This window comes from Molossus molossus, unplaced genomic scaffold, assembly GCF_014108415.1.
Source record: "Molossus molossus isolate mMolMol1 unplaced genomic scaffold, mMolMol1.p scaffold_m16_p_17, whole genome shotgun sequence".
NCBI classification, from domain to species: domain Eukaryota; kingdom Metazoa; phylum Chordata; class Mammalia; order Chiroptera; family Molossidae; genus Molossus; species Molossus molossus.
In genome coordinates this window covers 51,887,494-51,910,177 of record NW_023425352.1, presented here as the reverse complement: position 1 = coordinate 51,910,177, position 22,684 = coordinate 51,887,494, and the positions used below count along the sequence as shown (strand labels likewise).

Below are 22,684 nucleotides of genomic sequence, written 5' to 3'. Positions count from 1 at the left end.
CCACTTTATCTGAATCTTTCCCACCCTCTGTCCAGGGGTCAGAGAATGTCTATAAAAGGCCAGAGTAAATGCTTTAGGAAAACTCTGCTCTAAAGCCCTTTTGACTAAAAAACTCTGAGAGCCAGGGACATATCTTATCATTATATGTGTCCCTCACAATACCTGGAACAAACGAAAAAAGTCCGCTTGTCTGAAAATTTACCAGAATATCCCACTCATGAGAATTCATCTCTCCTTTCAAATTCTCAAATACTCACTTGTGACTTACAGAGCTTATCACAAATCACCTTGCAGTCTACTCATCTGTTTCTTATCTCCTTGACTATATGGTTAGTCCTTGAAGACAGATCTTAGTCATATTTACAAGCCCCCCTGTGCCCTGTAAAAAATAAGTTCATCTGATAGTTTGTTATTCATTCACTTCCTCAACATTTATTACACATCTCCAGTGTTTAGATATTAAGCTGGGAGAGCAATAAGGTAGATATCATAGGTACCTGCCCTTACTCAGCTTATCCTGTAATAAGAGAGGGCTATGTGTGTATGTGCATATCATATACACATATATGCATACACAAGCACACAGACATATAAACAATCAAAACTCTTCAGCAAAAACACTATAAAAAGGATGTGAGTGAGGTGCTAATAGACCACTGAGGAAGGCCTATCTAACTCTACCTAAGAGGAGATGAGGATGATATGACAGAAGATAAAAATCTAAGCTGGTTAAAAAGATAAAACAATGATCACAGAAAATTCTCTAGGCAGAAAAGTTAAAGAAAAAAAAGCCATACCAGGAAGAAAGAAAAGTAGCTGCAAATGCATAAAAAGAATCTGGGAATAGCAAAAAGTTTGTGTGGTGGGAAGGTAAGCTAGGTGACAGGAGGGACCCTATCTGGTTTATCCAGTACCAAATACCCAACATATAGGAAAGTGCCCGGCACACAATTTGTATTGAATAAAAACTAGGACAGTGGCTGACAGTAAATGAGTAAATATGTCAATCAGAGCACTGAGGCTGGGAGAAGTACACTAAGTCCAGATTACAAATGGTCTTGGAAAATAAACAGACAAACATGGCCCAGCCTACGTGGTTCAGTGGATTAAGTGTTGTCCCATGCATCAGGAGGTCACTAGTTTGATTCTGGGCTTGATCCCCAGTAGGGGGCATGCAGGAGGCAGCTGTTTCTCCCTCCCCCCACCCCCAAAACAATCAAATTTTTTAAAAAGCATGGAAAGTGGAGTATAAATTGACAGGCACTTTTTAAAATGTAACTTGCTAGTATTTGTTAACATTTGAAATGTATATTCATTTTGACCCAGAAATTCCACTTTTTGGCATCTTACACCTATGTGTAGACACTCACTTCAGTATTCTCTGCAACAAAGAAAAAATATAAATAATAGCCCGCCGGTCTGGCTCACTGGTTGAGTGTGGACCCATGCACCAAGAGGTCACTGGTCTGATTCCCAGTCAGGGCATATGCCCAGGTTGAGGGCTCAATATCCAGTGGGGAGCAGGCAAGAGGCAGCCAATCGATGTTTTCTCTCATCAATGTTTCTATCTCTCTCTGCCTCTCCCTTCCTCTCTCTCTAAAATAAATTTAAAAAAATATTTAAAATATATATATAATAAAAATTTCCATTCACAGAGGAATGGTTGCATAAACTATAATACACACACATTTTGTTTTAAATTCTCACCCAAGTACATGTTTTTCATTGATTTTTGAGAGAGAGTAGGGGGGAGGGAAAAAGAGAGAGAGAAATATCAATGTGAGAGAAACATCGATGGGTTGCTTCCTGTATGTGCCCCAACTGATCAAATCCACAACCTAGATATGTGCCCTGACCAGGAATCAAACACACAACGTTCTGGTTTAGGGATGATGCTCCAACCAACGAGCCACCTGGCCAGAGCTATAATACACACATTTTAATACAGCATTAAAAAGAAGGTAGATCTGAATGAACTACATGGAAATATTTCCAGAATATAATGTTGAGTTAAAAAAAAAAAAAGCAAACTGTTAAACAACAAAAGACATGGTTGTTAATCAGGAGAGTAATTTTTTTAAAAAAGGTAACTTGTTGGGAGACAAATAAAAGGAGGACAGAGATTAGAAACAAAATTTTTAGTTAAGAGGATCACTGAAACAGTCCAGGAGAAAAATAAACTAGGTTTGGCCTTAAGCAGTACAACACTGGGGACAAAAAGCAGTATAGATTTGAAAAACATTTTTGGCAGTAGAACAAATAGAGTTTGATAACTTATTAGCTATAGGAAGTATGGAGCAGAAAGAGTACAGATAATTCCAAATTTTCAAATTCAAGTTTGAGAGACTAAGGGGTGTCACAATTAACCATGGTAAACTAGAACAGGAAGGGAAGCAGAAGAAGGTAGAAGAGAATCTGAGGAAAAAGTAACAATTATCTTTTGAGTAATATTCCTATTGGATATCTACACGCAATGTTCTAATAGGTTCATGAAAGCTTAGAAGGACAGGTGCTCAACAAATGTTTGTTGAAAACATTCATACTCTTAGCAATTAGGCTGTGGTACAAGATAATTAACTTTAGGCAAGTACTGGGTTCCCTGGAGGGCAACCCAAGGAAACATGGCTTATCTGCAACCTCCTCCTAGCTCGGTGAACATTCCCCAGAGCGCACTGTTGCTATCAACAACTTCATCCTGTGCACCAGTGGCAGTGGCGGTCATGACCTGAGGAAAGACTAGAGGAGTCCATCATCATCACAAATATGTCGTGATTTCCATCATTATAAAGAATCTTGTAGTGTTAAAACTGTGATCAAGCCCTGGCCGGTTTGGCTCAGCGGTTGGAGCGTCCGCCTGCGGTCCGGAGAGACCCGGGTTCGGTTCCCGCTAAGGGCATGTACCTCGGTTGCAGTTTGTCCCCGGCCCTGGTTGGTCGTGCGGGTGGCAGCCACTCGATGTGTCCCTTTCACATCGATGTTTCCCGCTCTCTCTCTTCCTCTCTCTCCCTCCCACTCTGTCTGTACAAAAAATGGAAAAATGTCCTCGGATGAGGATTAAAAAAAAAAAAAAAAAAAAAAAATGTGATCAAACCAAATGGTTAAATAGTGTGGATGAACGAGATGACCGATGATCATTCATTCAGATCAGTTTTTCCTCTGGTAATATAGTTCCTAATTTACCCAGAAAATAGAGGTTATTACCAATGTCAAAAGATAACTGTAGACATTACCAACTCTTCACACAGCACCAAACAATAAAGCAATATAACTGGTATTAGGGAGAGGGCTATGTGTGTATGTGCATATCATACACACATATATGCATACACAAGCACACAGACATATAAACAAATAATCAAAACTCTTCAGCAAAAACACTATAAAAAGGATGTAGTGAGGTGCTAACTAATTTAATTTGTTTAAGCCTATTTAGATATGAAGACATTCTATGAAATTGCTAACATCTATGAAATTATACTCGGCAAGAATATATTTTCTTAGTAATTGCTACGAGAAGATAATGGGAGGCCTTGAATTCAAAGTCCTTAACAGGAAATATAGTTCTCCATTCTCTTACTCCAAAGACAGAATGATACTGTACTTGGATGGATCCTAGCAAGGTTTCTGAGTAGGCAACTAGTTGGTCACAGAAATTACATCTCCTGGCCTCATTTCAAGATCCTTCTTGGTTACTACAAACGACCTAGGCTCAGTCCCCAGTGAATGGAAGCATCTCACAACACTGACAGGTCATTGCATTATAGGGCTCTGTGGAGTAATGTATGCTATCTCCTTGGAAAAAAGAATAAAGCAGTTCCTTGGGGCCTTGCAAACAGCACAAACCCCAGGATGAGTCCTGATGCAATACTCCAGCCCTCTGGGAAGTAACAATCTAAATGCTGAAGGAATATTCAAAGACCAAGCCCACATTTTCTCTTTACAACATAGACCCCAACGTGAAACAGCATGCCTAAGCTTACACAGACAGGCTTGTGTCAGAGTGGAGACTAGGAACCCAGGCCTCCTTACTCATTACTCAGAACTCTTCCAAGTCTTTATTTTTACTCTTCATAGGAAGAGAACACATTATGATCCAGTGTCATCCCAAGAGTTCTCTTTTCACAATGTATGTTCTTATGTAACTCTCAGCAAATTATTTCACCAATCTGCTTCCCCAATTCTTTATCTAGAAGGGATATGAAATAATCATCACAAAACAAATAAATTGTATCTGTGTGTGTGTGTGTGTGTGTGTGTGTGTGTGTGTGTGTGTTATCTCCAGCCCCTGCTTAACAGAACAGTAGTTCTGGTAAAATTTACCCACACAAAGCATTCCTTCCTTCACACTGTTATAAAATTGGAAATGTATTCCTCTAGAGAAAAAAAGGCTTTGCCCAATGAAAATATATAAAATGGTAGTAAAGAATATCATAAATCTTTTGAAAGCATATTATGAAGGGGAAATAATATATAAACCTTTGCAGTATGAAGATTCAAAATATTAAATACTTTAAGAAGCTATTGTCAAATAATGATGACTTAACTACCAGCCTTTCTCTTTTTATTCTAATGATTTAGGTATTAGCTGATGCCTAAAAAGATATCAAAATAGTTCTCAATAATCCTGATCATTATTGTACAGCTTTTACAACTTTATGAGAGTTTAGTACCCTACTATTCCCAAACATAATGAACTCCTTCAGCACCCAAATCACTTCAAGAGAGCAAGACACTTTCATGAATGTAACAGGACAGTAGAAGTCCACAAGTTCTGTAAATTTGGGGCATGCTACTTGTGAGACCCATGAGTTTCAAACTTTTCTAATACAGTACCACAGAAACAAATTTTACAACATAATCTAGTACCAATAGCAACAAAAAGATAGAAAACCAAGCCAAGTTTTCAAAATAATACCTAACACCTTATTACTTATGGTGCATTCATTCACATTTCTATTTCTTCCTTCTTTTTTTTTTTTTTACCCTCACCCAAGGACATTTTTGCATTTATCGTCAGATAGAGCAGGAGGGAGAGAGGGAGGAAGAGAGAGAGAGAGAAACATCGACATGAGAGAGACACACTGAATAGTCATCACTCACACGACCCCAACCGGGGCCGGGGACAAACGGCAACTGAAGTACATGCCCTTAGCGGGACCCAAACCCGGGACTCTCTGGTCGGCAGACCGAGGCTCTAACTGCTGAGCCAAACCAGCCAGGGCTCTTCCTTCTTGTTTTAAATGCTTGACCCCACTAAGTTGATTATGTGTCCCTCTATGAATCATGACCTTCAGATTTGAAACCAGTGCCCTAGAGTGATTTTACTCCTGGTTTCCTTAAATTTAGAATGTGGTTATATAATGAATGCAGTAAAGGTAATTAACATCAGCATTATTTTCACTCTACACAATCTCAGTGACTTTAATACTTATGATTTATTCTCTTAACATTTTTGTGAGGCCAGGATTATGATGTGATGAAGTAAAGTCCATGGAGATTCAGAATTCTTCAGTCACAAGTTACTTTCCTATAAGTACTAGCCCAGAGCTATCCCCAATGTCAATTAATCTCTTTTAGTCCCTAAATCACTCCAAGAGCCCAAGATTCTATAAGCAAACTTCCCATACTGGCACTATCTGCATCCTTCTCCCCCAAGAAAAACTTCTTTGAGAACTAGTACTGTACTTGACCAACTGCCAATTAAGCAGTGATTTTTCCCCCCACTCAATTTCTTAATTACCAATTTATAGCAGAAGAAACATTCTAAAAGCAAGTATTACTAAAAGATAAAGCCACCCAGCAGACATTTCCAGACCCACACTGGGTGGTGCTTCTTCCCTTGGAGCTAATTCATACGGTAACAATCAAATTTAACAGGGGCTAGCCATCTGCATTTGTCTTGCTCAAGAACAATGGCACCTCCACTCAGGCAGTCTCTAGAACTGCCTACCACACCATCCTAAGAAGAAATCTGGCCCTGGCAGGTTGGACTTAGTGGTCAGAGCATCAGCCTGCAGATCCAAGCGTAGTGGGTTCAATTCCCAGTCAAGGGCATGTACCTCAGTTGCAGGTTCGATCCCCAACCCCTGTTGGGATCGTGTGGGAGGCAACCAATTGATGTGTCTCTCGCACATGGATGTTTTTCTCTCTTCCCCTCTCTCCCTTCCACTCTATCTAAGAATAGAAAAATATCCTTGGGTGAGGGTTAACAACAACAACAAAAAGAGATCTGCCCTGCAATGCTGCCACTGCTACAGACATGCCTACTGCTGTTAGGGTTTCCATCATTCAATAACTATGTCCTGAGTGCCCACCATGTACATGGCACTATTTTACAGGGATGAGAGTTCACCAGTTTGCTTCACTTAAAACTTTCTCTCCCCTTTAAGACTCAGAGATTAGGTGGGCACCTGAACACAGAGGAAAGAGAACTAATTAAGAGAGAGAAGGCCAAAGGGACCATGACAAACATGCACAGGAAATAGTGAAGCACTTAAAAACATTAATTATGGTAGAGGATACATGGTAATATGTATATAACTTTAAAAATTTAAACATCCTTTACAATATTTTGTTTGTACTTTATACCTCATGAGGGTGTTAGGTTATGAATGAAGAATTTCACTTCATGAGTGGGGAAAACAAGAAAGGTTGAGTGACTTGCTCTATGGCAAACCGAGTAGTAAATAGCAGTCTTCACACTTCGAGTTGAATCCAAGACTTCTGGAACCATCATTTGGGGCTTCAAAACATTATGAACACTTAAGCCTAATTGGAGGAATATGACCTAAACCTAATTGGCAGAAGAGTACAAAGAGCTGTAAAGCCAAGCAGAAGAACCAACAAGGCATTCCAATGTACTCTCTCCTTCTTATTCCTCTCACATTAAAAAAAAAAAATCAGGCTAAACATCAAAGAAAAACATTTCCGCTGTCACTGACCCACTCTAATAATTTCTGAACTGCCACAGAGACACAGACTGCTTGCCAAAGAAAGGGTAGTAATTTTGCTCCACTGAGCATTACACAGAACAAAGTCTTCTAATGATGTATGGTCAAAACTCAAGTGCACACAAACTAATTTCCTTTGGCTCCAATAACAACTTGTACCTCTCAAACTTCCTGCTTTGTCCAAATGTGTACTGCTGACAACAGAGACCTGAGTTCTAAGTGTAAGCCTGTCACTCACTAAAATGAAAAATTCAAAACAGTAATGCCTAATAATATCACTGTAGAGTCATTGTAAAGTCAGGATTCTAGGAAAGCTACTTCCTTACAAAAGTTTCATCTTCTTATCATAGCACAATGTCTTCTCTGCATTTCTAATATGCCAAATACCCATATGCTGCAATTCAGGTTCTTTCTCAAGAGTCAATCAGAGGCAGACTGTATTAGCCAACTGCACTGTGTTCATCTGTCCTAGAGGGAAAGCACTCTACTCTGGTTGTGGAAGAATAATCAAATGATTATTTTAATATCTGAACTCTTTTATGATACCATGTGCTGATAAGAATACAAACAAGAGGGAGGACCTAATTTTTATGTCTCCTACAGCACCCAGAATAGCATCTTCACCATGGTAGGAATTCAACATTTATTCCACTAAAGTGAAATACTGCACATACGTATGACAATTTGTTTTGTAAGATCCTAGGAAGATTCTGCCTTCCCCTCTCCCACATCTCTCCCGGTGGCAGTGGCTTGAATCTGCAGAGAATGGCTGGTTATTTATAACCAGACTGCACACACTGGCACCCTTCTGATGAACACACAAGATATTTCATGTTATAGACCATCAGAGTTGAAAGGGAGGTTAAAGGTCAGTTCATGACCACTCTCCATCCTTCACATATGAAGACACAAAGGTCACACAGCTCAGAACCAGGACTCAAACCTTCTGGCTTGAAATGTATTGTTTTTTTTTTCTACTACATTTTCTATTGCCCAGGTTTCCAGAGCCAAACTACCAGTGGCACAAACTATCAGAAGACCAACAGGTTCAAAACAGTCAGTACTCATAGTCACTTCATCTAGTTTATTCCAGGAGCTAAATTAAAAGCCACAGCTTTACTACAACTAAGAAAGACACCATTGCCAAGTGATCTGAACATGGTCCTATAAACGCAGAGTGCTTTCAGAGTGTGAACAGCTATTCAGTGGCTTTCTCAATGGAGACCTCACGCTTCTCTCAACTAGAGACTTACACTACTACCTGCTTCCAAAAGAAAGACTGAAAGGTATCAGTTTACAAAGTACTTCAGGAGAGCTGTCTTCAAAATCATAAAACGTTGCTGTTTGAAGGAACTTTAGAGACCACCTAACCCAATTCTTTTCAATGATGAAAAACTGAGGCTCAAAGAATAATACTAAGACATGCCTTCGCTGGGATCAAACTACAGGCAGAGGCCCCAACAGAATCTAACTTCTTGTTCCATACTCTTTCCACTAAAATAGTGGAGTGCATCAAAATCATTCAATGAGCTTTTCTGAGAATACCCCACCCAATGGTTCAGTAAGTATAGAGTGGAGCCCAGAAAAAATGTATTTTGGAAAACCTCCCCAAGGTGATTCTAATAGGCACTCTTGGTTAAGAACAGTTACTCACTATAATGTGACCCCCTTCTCTCCCCATCCCCTTCTTTTATAAAAATAATTACCCAATAGTTGATTTAAAATATTACTGAGACCTAATCACCAAACTTAGTGGCTATCTATCTCTTTGACAGGGGATACAAAAACATCACCAAGCTTTCCTGAAATTATCAAAGTCAGGGCCCAGCCACATGAGTCAATGAGATCAACTCCTTGTTCCTGGCAAATATTTATTCTTTGGCCAGACAGTAATGAAAATTAAAATCTTCCACCCTGAGATGCTGTAGAGAAGAAAGAATTTTATTTCCTCCTCCCTCCACTTTCTTCACCTCTAACAAAACTGCATGATTCACCTTCAATAGCTTTTCCAAAAGAGCCAGAAATCTGAGCTTTAAAGCAGGAATAGGCTGTTGAGGGAAAAAAAAAAAAACCTGCTTTACCCAGTTCACCCACTACGTAATGTCTTAAAATCAAACGATAATCTGAAGTCTGAGACTCAGGTTAGGGAGTGAAGTTTAAAATATAGAAGATACCCAAAAGTTATTTATTTATTCTTTACCTTTGTCCTAAAAACGAAGAAAACAAAGCTAATTGAATCTGATTCTCTTCCATATCACATTCTGAAGAACTTCAAAGCACAGAGTAAACAGGTAAGAAAATACTATTATCTTCAGAGCCCCAAAAGGCATTAAAGTTCATCAGCAAAAACAAATCACAAGCCCAAATGGAAAACTCCCTAGACACACTGAAGAAGTAAGAATTGAGCAACAAAATCAGACACCCTCCAACCAACCACTAGTGACTGTGACACAGAAATGTTTGAAAGGACTGAATCAGCATTTCTTAAGGGGTAAAAAACAAACCATAAACTTCCCCCAAAATTCCACTATGTGAGTCAAGAGATCCAGTATCTGAGAAGTTCCTCTCAAAAATCTTGACAGTCCACGTATTCCCTTTCAGGTGTGCCTCAAGGCTCAGACAGATGTGGGGATTTCTAACATGTAATCCTGCTCAAAAGAATAAACTTCAGACCTATCCCTGGGTCTCTGACTCTATGGGAAGTCTGCTTTCAAAATCTAGTAAAAAAGAAGCTACTTTTTAAAACCGAAGTAAGACTAAATTTAAAATTAATATCTGAAGAGTTTCAGAGTTTTTGATAACTTGTTGAAAGTGCAGGAGAAAATGTGTAGTTCTGATGGAGTATTAGGCATTGTCTAGGACATCCTTCTGGGTTATCTGATTACAATTACATGGAAGTTATTTTAATATAATGTAGATAGCAATACAAACTAATCTTTATCTATAAACAGGCAATCTGCCATGTCTGGTAAGGGGTCAAATGACTTCCCTCTCCACTATGGAAGAAACTAATTTTGCCTCCATTTCATATTCACTTTAATATTATTAATCTATACATGTATCTGTTCTTTGGAAATATCATCTGAACCAGTTATAACATCTGCCTGGGTTCCTCATTCTAAGTACAATAAAATCTTTAATGCACATTCATTTTCTACCTGTATGAGTGTTATGATTTTACCTTTTTTAAAAAATTCTCAGTCTCCTAAACTCCCCCACCAAAAAAATGCTTGGAAACATAAAATCTTGCAAATAATTATGAAGGGTTCATGCCATCCTGAAGGCCAGGTATTTGGGTCCATATTCCCTTCTCTAAAATGAGTCCTAGAAGTAGCCTTAAGATGAAAAACTATTCTATTATATGTAAAGTAAACTTAAGACAAGACCCTCTATGGTCCCTATGAGAACAAAATAGAAACACTATTGGATATATACATTAATTAAAATTATCCAGGAAAAGTCTTAGGACTATAATAAAAAGAAATGAAGTTCTGATCCATGCTACAATATGGACGAACCTTGAAAACATTGTAAGTGAACAAGGCCAATCACAAAAACTACATATTCTATGACTCCATTTGTATGAAACATTCTGCATTAGGAAATCTGCAGACAAAAAGTCATTGAAGCCCTGGCCAGTTTGGCTCAGCAGTGAGAGCGTCAGCCCATGGACCAGAGTCTCGGATTTGATTCCAGCAGTCCAGAGCATAATACCTCGGTCGTAGTTTGGTCCCCAGCCCTGGTCGGGGTTGTGCGGGAGGCAACCAATTGATGTGTCTCTCTCACATCGATGTTTCCCTCTCTCACTCTTCCCTCAAGCCCCCATCTGAAGATAAATGGGAAAAAAATATCCTTGGGTAAGGATTAAAAAAAAAAAAAGTCATTTGATGTGTGCCTAGGGCTAGGGGATTGGGAAGACATGAGGGAGTGACTATTAATAAGTATGGCATTTCTTCTGAAAATGTTTTAAAACTGATTGCGGTTACAGTGTACAACTCTGAACCTGAATTTTATACTTATTATTTTTTAAAAGAGCTTTATGATGGAGCAATTCCACTATGGTCACTAAATACCAAGACCAACCACCTAAGATTGTTTGGATTTATAGGCTTAAAAAAAAAAGGCCTTTCTGAAAAAAGTTTCCAAATGGGCCAAAGACAGCAGAATCTTTGCAATTCTAGGAATAGAAAGTAAAGCTTCAAATAAAAGCAACCAAAAGTATCTAATAATAACTAAGGAATTTATAGAGCAATTACATATAACAAAGAAGATCATTATTATCTAAAGGTATATATTTTAAAGAGTCTATACACAGAAAATTACTAAATGCAAAAATGATGAAATTTTTAAAAAACACTTTTCCTTTGGCAATTCATAAACACATTCTCCAGCTATTCCCCAGGATATCTGAAAACCATATCTGATTCCAGTCCTGAACCGACACCCCACACTGCTCTTGTGGACTCTGAGTTGTGTTAATGATGTTCTATAGGCATCTGTGGTGTCCTAGAAAGTCTGGACTGGTAATCAAAGGTTTCAATTCTAATTTTAGCTCTCACTTAGAAACTGTGTGACCTCTGACACATTACTGAAAGTCTATGCAACTAGATTTTGCTCCTCTGCAAAAATAGATGCCACTGTTAGCCCTGGTCGGTTTGACTCGGTGGTTTGAGCATCAGCCTGTGGACCAAAGAGTTGCAGGTTTGAATCCAGTCAAGGGAACGTACCCTGGTTGCTGTTCGATCCCCAGCTCTGGTTGAGATCATGCAGGAGGCAACCAATCGATGTGTCTCTCTCACATCAATGTTTCTCTCTTTCTCTCCCCGCCACCCACTCTATCTGAAAATCAATGGAAAAATATCTTGGGGTGAGGATTTAAAAACAAAAAATAGATGCCACTGTTATAACTCAATGAAAAGTTCACAAGAAAAAAAAGATATCACCATCCACTCACAGTGTTGCTGTGAATGTTAAATGAGGTAAAGGTAATAAGAAAATCATTGCAGATAAGAAACACTAAATATTCAAAGAATTTGAATTATCTGACAATAAATATTTTCTTTTCCTATTCAGTAAGCAGCAAGGGAAACATCCTTTACAGTATCCCAAACTCACAAAGGTAGAGCTGGTAAAGGTTTTCAATAGCTTGATTTATGCCTATGTTGTGTTTTCTTACAAATGATGGTAATAAAATGCATGTAAATAGTAAGCTGCTCCTGAGTTTTGTAAGACAGATGTTAAGTCAGCTCTTTGCCTTCACCAATCTAATTCAATCATAAGACTGCAAGTGACCCTTTACCTACCTAAAAAACAGGATTGCATCAGTTTTCTTATGTTTACAGATCAGAAACCTGATTTGTCATCCAGATAGACTGCTGTACACTGCTATAGTCATGACACTTGGGAAAGATTTTAAAATATTAAGTTTATAAAAAAGGGCTGGAGATTTCTAACAAGGATGGAGTCCTTCCACCCCTACTGTAACACAGGTAGGCAAGGAGCAGGTCTACCATGGCATTCTCGTATTCGTCTAAGATTCCTTCCCTATTAGAGTTTGAAAACAGAATTTTGTATTTGTCTCAACTGTCTCAAAGACTTGGTACCATTAAGACAGAAACTCAAGACAGGACTGATATATTCCTTTTAGAAAAAGGCTCCAGAGAACAAGGTCTCCCCAGTACTGAGCACTGAATACACATATACCATAAAAGCTACTTAGAGTCCAAAGATTTCCAGATTATGATTTTAGTCTTGATTGCTGCAAATGGTATTATACAAATCAAAATTCTGCTCTTAACAGAGCCCTTTTAATACTAAAAATAAAAAGAACCAGGGTTGCTTTGTTTCCATCAAATGTTTAATAGTTATAGACTAGATAAACAAGAATACAGAAGGCTTTTTACTCTAGGTAAATTACAAAGAAATTTGTAAGAAATTTCTTACAAAGAAAAAACAAAGGCATTTCACATTTTAAAAGTGCCAATACTATTTCAGGAAAGAATTCTCAATGCTCTCTCTAACGCTTAATGTGCAAAAATTTAAGATTTGTTGCCCAAATCTAAATCCAAAACTTATATATCAAGAAAACCACACAGGAGTGTAAACAGGCACAACCATTTTGGAAACCTGTTTGGCAGTATACCTTATGACCCAGAAATTCTATTTATGTTTACCAAAAGACATGTTCAAGAATGCATCAGTGTTACTCATAATAGCCAAATACTAGAAATACAAATGTTCACAAACTACAGAATAAAGAAATTGAGATATTTTATACATTGTAAAACCACACTGCAGTAATTTTTAAAAGCTACTGCTACATAAGAGCATTGCTGAATCTCAGACAAAATGTTGAGCAAAAAGGGCATTCAAAAAAATATATCTACTGTATGTTTCCATTTATAAAAAGTTCAAAAATCAGCAAAACTAACCATAGTGAGAATGATAACCTTTGGTGGATTATCACCTGGGAGGACATGAGGAGCTTGCTGGGATGCTAAATATTTTTCAGTCTTGATCTGATCAGTGAGAACAGTGTTTCCATGTGTAAATATTCACTGACCTGTACAATTAACAGTTGTGTCCTTTAGTATATGAACTATATGAAAGTTATACATCAAAAATGAAAATGCTACACATTTTTAAATTCTAAATGATTTATTCAATTCATGGGATAGTAAGACACATGAATAACTGCACCAGAAGAACAGGCTAGAACTGTCCTGTAGTTTCTGCCTGTACAAAAGGCAAGTCATTCATTCATCTAACATTTACAGTTTACCTATTTCATGACAAAAAGCTCATGTAGCTTATATTATATTACATCAAAAAGCATTATTAGATAAAAAGTGCAACTTGCTAGGTAAAATGTAACTATTTTAAATCTGTATTAAGCTAGTAACAAAATCGCAAAATACATACAACAAAATTTAAGAGAACTACAAGGAAAAATAGATAAATAATTGATAAGGCACAAGACTTGAAGAGGCGCCCTAGCCAGTTTGGCTCAGCGGTTAGAGTGTTGGCCTGTGGTCCAGAGAGACCCGGGTTCAGTTCCCACTAAGGGCACGTACTTCAGTTGCAGTTTGTCCCCAGCCCTGGTTGGGTCATGAGGGTGGCAGCCACTTGATGTGTCCCTTTCACATCGAAGTTTCTCTCTCTCTCTCCCTCTCTCTCCCTTCCACTCTATCTGCATAAAAAAAAAAAAAAAAGGAAACATGTCCTCGGGTGAGGATTAAAAAAAAAAAGACTTGAAGAGGCACCCACAAAACTGGAAATCCAAATAGTCAATAAACATTTAAAAGGACAGATTAGTAATCAGGGAAATAAATGCATATGGAAATCAATTAGATTTCATTCCTACCAAAGTGGCAAAAAATAAAATGCCTTATAAATATCAGGTTTGTCAAGCTGTGTAGGAACAAGAACTCTGAAATACTGTTGCTTGGAGTATAAATTTTATCAATCTTTTTAGAAAAGTTTGGCATTATCTAATGAAGTTAAGGATGTACACCCTTTACAATCCAACAATTCCATGCCTAGGATTAATGTCAGAAAAACTCTTAAACTGTGATCACTAGCCATATCCATAAAAATTCATAATGTTAATATTCAAAAAGCCCCAAATTGGAAAAACCCAAATGTCTGTCATCAGTGGAATGGAGAAATAAACTGTGGTAGTCATACAATAAAATACTATACAGCAATGAAAATGAATGAACTAAACTACATGCAACATGTATCTCACAAATATTGAGCAACATAGGAAAATAACAAAAATATATATAAATATATTTAGATTAAGTTAAAAAATAAAACTAAACTTAGGGTTACATACATAGGTGGTAATACATTTAAAAAAAAACAAAACAAAACAGCAAGGGAATAATTATCCCAAAAATCAGGATAGTAGTGATCCCTAAAGGAGAAGGATGGTGATGTAATCAGGGTGGGGCACATGGGGTTGGGGGTAAATGTTCTATTTCTTAACCTTGTTGGTAGATAGATGCTTATTTTCTTTATTATTATTCTTTAAAATGTAGATATGTGCTTCATACACTTTCTGTACATATAATAAATTTTACATGAAAACATTTTTAGTTAAGAAGCAGAACAAGACCTCCTTTTCTTTCCTCTTTCTGCTGAATGAAACATAAACCTGATAGCTCAAGCTCAAACCAGCTAGACTGGACCAGGAGGGGATGCATTATGAGTGGCAGAACTTCCTCAAAGGCCTAAGAATGGCCATATCCATCAAGAACTGACTACTCTAGATTTCTTTACTTTAGAGAAATATACTTCTGCCTTTTAAAGATCTCTATTACTTTAGATTTTTCTTTTACATACAGCCAAACCTAATCCAAATTGATAGTCAGTGATCTGGACAAATAAAAACTTTCTAACAATGAAAGCTGATACAATGGAAAGAATTCCCTGAGAAAGTATTTCACAAGCCACTAAGGAAGGGACTCCTACACAGCAAAGAAAGCTGGACTGCTGGATTCCTCAAGTTCAGTCAAGCAATTAAGATTCTAAGGCTACGAACAGAACCAAGCAGTTCTGAGCTTGCCAAAGCTGTGATAACACCTGCCTCTAAATCCGTCCTGTTATCAGCAAGAACACTGCTTTCCTATAATATTCCAGACTCTACTCAGATAATTACCTTCTAGCTGGGCCTTTCAGAACTAACTTGACCTTAACTTTATAGCATGCTGGTTACCCTCCCCGCTTTGCTCTTCCAGATCCTCCGCCCAACCTTCTCTAACTCTGTTATATGTGCCTCACAGGGCTGCCCTGAATGAATTAAATCACCCAGACTCCCTTATTCTCTGGTTTCCAGTTGGGTTTGACCAATGAGAGTCTCCAGCAGATCAGAGGGTGGGAAATGAAAGAGTTTGGGTATTTATTCCTCTTACTTCCCTTCCTGCTAAGCCATTGGTTGGTAGTGGCTACATTCCTATAGGTTACCCTCTCCTTCAGCTAAATTCTCTCAAGGTTCTAGAAACTACTCCCCTTCCAGGCTCCTTCAGGCCTAAGAGTAATAATGACTCATCCCTGAGTTGTTTCATCATCCCTGTTGGTCTTCTTTAATCCTGCCCGGCTCTGTAAAACCCTTCATGTCCTCAATCATACTATTGGAATGTGCTAAAAGATAACTGATATACCCGAGGAACTACTTACTGTCTTCCCAGATGGCTCCTATAGCCCCTTAATCTATGGCACAGTTTCTCTCTCAGTGTTTGTGTTCTGTATGTTTCCACACATGGACTGATTCACTACAAATCAATTCACTATGGAAAATTCTTAATCCCCAGGTTGATACTCATTTCTGCCACCAATGTGTACAAACTGTATGTAATATTAATTGGACAAAGCCTAATTAAGAAGGTAAATGTTACTAAAAATTCCTGACACACAGACTGCAAAGCTAAGCCAAATACTGGGATTTAGGGGTCTGTCTACTTATAACCCCACCTTCCTTTAGACTAAAGGCTGCAGAAATTCTCATATTTGTTATTATAGTTTTATTTATAAGATTGAAACAATGCCAAATACATTGTTCATCCTACAATCGCCACTCAAATTGTCAATAGAATTTTGAACATCCTACCAGTCCCAATGAATCTTTCCTTTGGGACAGTCCTACAAATGAAACACCAGATTAGAAATAAGCTTTTTGTGTCAATCTTTCAATTTACTGTTTAAATCCCAATTAAGATTCAGAAAGAAAGCATCCTGAAAAAAGATCCAAGGGTTCAAGATAGAGCTTTAAGATCTGGAAAGATTCCATTTTGAATCTGAAAAACAAAACTGAGGCAGGCTTACTGTTTCTAAATCAAGAAAAGAGTGCTGCAGCCCTGGCCGAGTTGCTCAGTCTGTTGGAGCGTAGTTCCATACACCAGATTCCCAGTCAGGGCACATACCTAGGCTGCAGGTTCAATCCCTGGTTGAGGCTCATACAGTGGCAATCAATTAATGTTTCTTTCTCACATCAAATGTCTCTCTCTCTCTCCCCACACCTCTCTGAAAATCAGTAAACATCCTCAGGTGAGGATAAATAAAAATAAACTTTTTTAAAAAAGAGTGCTGCAGAAATGTCACTCTGCTGCAGAAGACTATGCTGTACACTCTCCAACACACATTCCAATGCAGCAGGGCTTGCTTGACCGGTGGGCAAAATAACACTATAGTAACACTATAACACTCAAGTAACACTATAGCAGATCCATTAAACTCCATTAAACTAAAAGAGAAGACTCATTCTGCCTGGGATGACCCACATGAATGTCTGGACTACAGATACTGCTATCTATGTTAAGAATTCTAGACCAGGGTTTCGCAACCTGGATACTATTGACATTTAGGTCAGATAATTCTTGGTTGTGGGAAAGTGTGTGCAGAGTAGTGTTTTCAGTTGCATCCCTGACCTCCAGCACTCCACAAGTGTAACAATCAAAAATGTCTCCAGACACTGACAAATGTTCCTGGAGGGCAAAATCACCCTGGGTTGAGAACCTCGGCCCTAGATAAATAATTTTCACTCAAACTCCAACCAGCACTACCATGGAACAAATGGTAACCTTGATTTACCCATCTGATGGGAAAAGAGAAAAGCCACCTAAAGGCGTAGACTGAGCTTTATAAAAAAGACTGAGCTTTTTCTTAAAAGCTGTTAGTATTTGGCAACTTGTAACACTAGCTTAGGGAGGAGAAGATGGATGAAACGAATGGTTGCCAAAGTGGAGAAAGATTGCTAAACAATTGCCTGACTTGAATTCCCTTGGGAAGCATCACAATCCTCAGATGAATACACTCACTTATTTTATTCACTCTGAGACGTAGGTGGAAAGTATTACAGCCTATGACATATTATATAGGAGCAAATGGAAAAAGGCGAGCAAACCACCCTAATCAAATGAGGGCAAAATTAAGGACAGTAACACACTGAGGGCCAACAGCCCAAGCTCCTCGTTCTGGAATGCAAGGTTTGATATATATGGACTCCGACTGATCTTCAAGTTTCATTACCATAGCATACTGTCCACACATATGGTTTTCAACCTTATCAAACACAATCACCTCTTTTTTTTTATAACAAATATTTTATAGGACCACTTTATTATTCTAAAGCGAAATTAAAAGATTATAACATTATACTTACAGGCATAACTTTTAAAATTTCAATATAATGCCCCAACTGCAATGTAAAAAACAACAACACAGGAATATTTGTATAATAAAACATGTATTTTCAGACAAGGCTATACCAGAAGACACACACGCTTGCAGACACACACATTCCCAAAGTGCCTCCTAGAGGGCGGGGCTATATCCCACCCCTTCCGTGCTACACAAACTTTCTCCCATCAGTCACAAAGTTCCACAATCTCTCTCCCTCATGGAGAATATAACCCAGAAGCCTCCCAAAGTAAGTAAGAGGGAAGGATTTTAAGTCACTTCAACTGTGGTTGAAAGATGGCTCTACCACTTCATTGCTGATAGCCTAGCTAAGTCTGGTTTTGTGTGTTTTTTTACCTATAAAAGGAGGATGCCGGCGTATTTTCCAAAGGGTTTTGGTGAACATTAAATGAGTGTGTAGAGTATCTATTTATGCACATAACATGGAATATGTGCTCTATAAATATTAGCTGCTGGACTTACATTACTATTCCTGAATCCACCCTGCATTGTATCTTAGTTGATGCCCATCTTACTCCCCCCGCAGAAAAGATGGATAACTACCCATTTATCAGAGATTCTAAAACAGGATTCAAGCACAACATAAGAAGTTGCATCATATGACTTCTATGATTGTTTTTTAGTTTCTACAATACGTTGCCCTGCATTGAGGTTTATTTTTTATTAACTGAGGTCCTTTCTTCCCAGTTAAAGAGCCAAGAATATGTCTTACACATCATATAAAGTAGCAAGAGAAATATCTTGAACTCAGATCATGACAGTTTAGTTCCCCCATTAAAAACCCACCCCTGGTTACTGGTTCTTTACATTTTAGCTTCAATAGCACAATACAGACAAGGAAGGAATGACAAATTTTCCAATGAAAGCACCTCAATCAACATACATGGTGTCTTAGGAAAATGATGATCCTCAAGTGCCAGTCATTATCCATGTGAATTAATTCTTCACACCAACAAGCAAGCAACACCCCTAAACATTCTAGATTATCAACTGAGTACATGAAAAGTAGCGGCAACATCTACAGAAATACTTCAAAACAAAATGATTTCTTAAGTTAATATTCTGAATAAAAGCACTCACTGCTCAGATTTTTAAAGGGAATACAAAGGCCCAAAAAGTAATAAGCACATCTCTGGGCAAAGGAATATATCCTACTTACATATAGGAATCTTAATTTATGTAAACATACTGAGGAAAAACAGAAATTGCCAATCGTTACAAATCATTCTCAATTAATCCTCCAAGGTACTAACAGTGGCTATCCCTGAGTAGGGGAATCTTGAAGGGTTGCTTCCTTTTGCTTATTTATAATAATGTCCATTTTCTCTAACATATTGTTCTTATAATAAGCATTTAAAATTATATGAAGATTATTTATTATCTACTAATCCATAAAACTTGAGGCAAGAAACTATTTTAGGTGAAATCTTCAGACTCTATAGATAAACCAAGTATTTGTGTTTCTAAAATCATCCTTGCTCCCAGCCTCAAACCAGAACTAATCACAACTTAGTTCCCTCTTGATCTCCCGCAGACCTTACAAGTTTTGCCACTATAGAAAGTCAGCACCGGGTATAAGAAAACCTATTAAGTTTTTGCCAATTTCCCAGTGACAGCTCCCACCTCTCTGGGACAGTGACATAGAGAGGGAAAGAAATTAATTGTTTCTAAATCCATGTTTTCGCACAAAGAGACATCAGACTCAGTGAAATGACTTAAACATTGAATGCAGACACTTTTTTCTATACAGGTATTTGGAAGTCCTGGGTTCCCCACAATTCTCCCACTGAAGAGCCTCTATGCAATCATAAACGTCCCAAGAATAAAACATCATTTTGGTAAACATTCATGTGGCAATGCTATTCTCCCTGCTTGGCGAGAAAACAGCACAGGAAGATCTCAGGCGAGGAAAATGCAGCCTCTACCAAAGCAGGTATACACCTCAGCCCAACAAAACGCTTCAATTCAAACTAATTCAATTCAACAAGCATATAAGCACTTACTAACTCCTACAGAGCACCATGACAGGTGTTTATTCATTTCTGAACAAGCAAGACATACCTGCCGCTGGGGAATCATAACAGTAGTCTGGGAGACAAACACTTCGAAACGAATATATGGCAGGCCCAGACAAAATGCAACAGAAGTTTTAAAACTGCTCTGGTGATAATGGGAAGGGAGTGATTAAAACCAACTGCAAGAATTTTGAAAAAGATTCTTCATGGACGTTAAATATATATTCACATATTTAATTCAGTTATTCCTCCACCTTAATCATTAGGGGGCAGAAATGCTCAGCTAGCAAAAGCAAGCCTCAGAGCTGAAATCTACACACTCAGATCCCCTGGGCTAAAAATAAGACTTAGAGGACAGGCGGCTGACACGGGAGGCTTTGAAGACTCACCAGCAGCAGAAGGTCCGTGCTCGGCATCTTCCTCTCCAGCAGAACTTTCGGTGCCTCCCCTCTGCAAAAGGGAACCGGGCTTGTTTACTCCCAGCGCTTTCAACTCGCAGTCGGCCCGCCGAGATTAGACAGAGCAGTCAAGAAATGGTTCTCTCCCTCCTTTGAGCGCTCGGATTTCACCCCCAGATATCACACTCCACCCCCAACACCCCAACCGGCGAATCAGAACCCTGCTGGCACTGTGCTTCCCCCCGACAGCTGACCAAACGAATCCATTCCCAGCCTCCCACAAAGCAATGCCCCCAGGTGGGTACCAGGGCACCGCCCAGCCCGCCCCCCGCCGAGGGCCGGAACCCCACGGCCCGGCCCTCTCAGCCTAAGCCTGGGGAGCAGACGCAAAGGCAGCAGTCCCCGGGTGCAGCCTCGCGGGCTCGCTTCACCCCCCCCAGGACGCTTTCCCCCGGCAGGGTCGGCGAGCCCGCCCGCCCCCGCTCACCCTCGATGGAGTGGAGCTGCAGGTCCTGCTCCCACTCGGCCCGGCGCCCTCCCTCCACTCGCAGACCTGCACTCCCTCAGCCCTCGGGGGTCGGCGCCCCACCTTCTGCCGGAACTCGACCCCGCCCCCGTCTGCTGGCCCCTCAGCCCCCGTGCCCCCCCTCGCTTTACCCCCCCTACCCCACCCCCTACCCCTAGTCGGGACCCTACTCTCTCCTCCTCGCCAGGACCCGCCTCCCGCTCAGTCCCGACTCTGCCCCCAACCCCCACCCCACCCCGAAGCCCTCCTCCCCGGACCCGACTGTCCTCCCTGCTCCGGAGCGCGGCGGCCCCCTTTCCCTCCTCAGCCCGAAATCGGCTTCCCCGCTTCTTCCCTCGGACACTCGCCCGCGAGGGTCCTCTTCACCCAGGGCCCGACGCGCGCGAGGCGAAGCTCGGGCTCCCCCTGCCGCTGCCCGCGCTGAGATTAGAGGTCCCGCCCCCGGCCGCCCCGCCCCGCCCCTACCCTCCCGGCCCCGCCCCGCCCCGCCCGGAAATGGCTCCTCGGCCTGGCGTGCGCGGCCCCGCTGCTCGCCGCGCGTACGCCTCCCCTGGGACCCACGGCGCGTGCGCGGGCCAGGCCCGGCAGACACCCTGGCCCTCCTGGGAAGGTTGAACTTCCCTCTCTGGTTGGGTACCAGCTTCTCCTTATGGCTGCCTTTTTAAAAACCAACTTAGTGGCCACATGTGGTCACTTGTAGCTCCTGAGAGAGTTGGCCTGCAGAGCACTACAAACTGATCTAAATAAACGACCCAAAATGGGACTCTAGAGGATGCCTTTGAATTTGCCCCTTGCCTTTTACCTGGAGACTTTCATGGAGGTCAGTGATAAAGAAACTCCCTTAGTGGAACTACTATCCCCATCATCCCCTACCCCCACAAAAATGGAGAACAGAGACTACAAGTTGTGCAAGAGGAAGTAACTTTGTTCTACCCTCAAGGTTTTTTCCACCGGTCTAATCATCAAATAGACATGAGACAGATTAGCAAGAGAAAATGACCAAATATATTACATGCATATATAGGGGAATTCCATATGACACCCCCACCCCACCCCAGTACGTGGGAGGTTCAGGGACAGAACGGAAAAATGAGGTACATGCATGACATTCTGAGCTAAGGATAAAGTGAGGCACCTGGGGGCTGCAAAAGGTAATTGCAGGGAGAGCACATGTTCAGTAATTAATAGTTGCTCTGCCATGTAGACAGTTCATAAAAAGTTATTTCTGGTGATAACTCTTCTAGATAGTAAAGTGGGGGTGGAAGGAGGAACAGATGTTAATCTTGAGCCTGCAGGACCTCAGTTGCTTTTAGCTCAAAATAATCCTCATTCCACAAGCACATTTTGGGGTGACTCATTCTGAACCCTCACAAAGTATTGGGCAAAAATACTATCAGTACTACTTTATTTTTATGAGCAATGTTGGCAACCATCTAATATTTAAGTGAAAGTGCCCACTAGGATCACAAGGTCGCCCTTCATTTCCAAATGAAATAACTAAATCCAAAATAAGTTTTTCATGACTTGCCCATGTTGTCATGACAATAATTAGTAGAAGTAGAAGGCAGCATAGTTATATTTAACCAACCAGTGATC

At 39.9% G+C, this 22,684-nt stretch overlaps 1 protein-coding gene across 4 annotated transcripts in view; it reads right to left on the bottom strand.

The window, feature by feature from the left end:
- Nucleotides 1-21,492, bottom strand: part of SGPL1 (sphingosine-1-phosphate lyase 1) — a 51,195-nt gene extending 29,703 nt beyond the window's left edge. For 2 of the 4 annotated variants that reach the window (XM_036264803.1, XM_036264805.1), the window contains exons 1-2: nt 21,423-21,492; nt 20,554-20,614 (exon numbers count right to left, since the gene is read on the bottom strand). In XM_036264803.1, the coding sequence (XP_036120696.1) occupies nt 20,554-20,580 (27 nt within the window). In that variant the 5' untranslated portion in view covers nt 20,581-20,614; nt 21,423-21,492. Of the gene's footprint in view, nt 1-257; nt 1,105-20,553; nt 20,615-21,049; nt 21,080-21,422 lie in introns of those variants that run through there. The other 2 variants (XM_036264804.1, XM_036264806.1) reach the window with 2 other exon arrangements.
- Nucleotides 21,493-22,684: the final 1,192 nt, after the last annotated feature.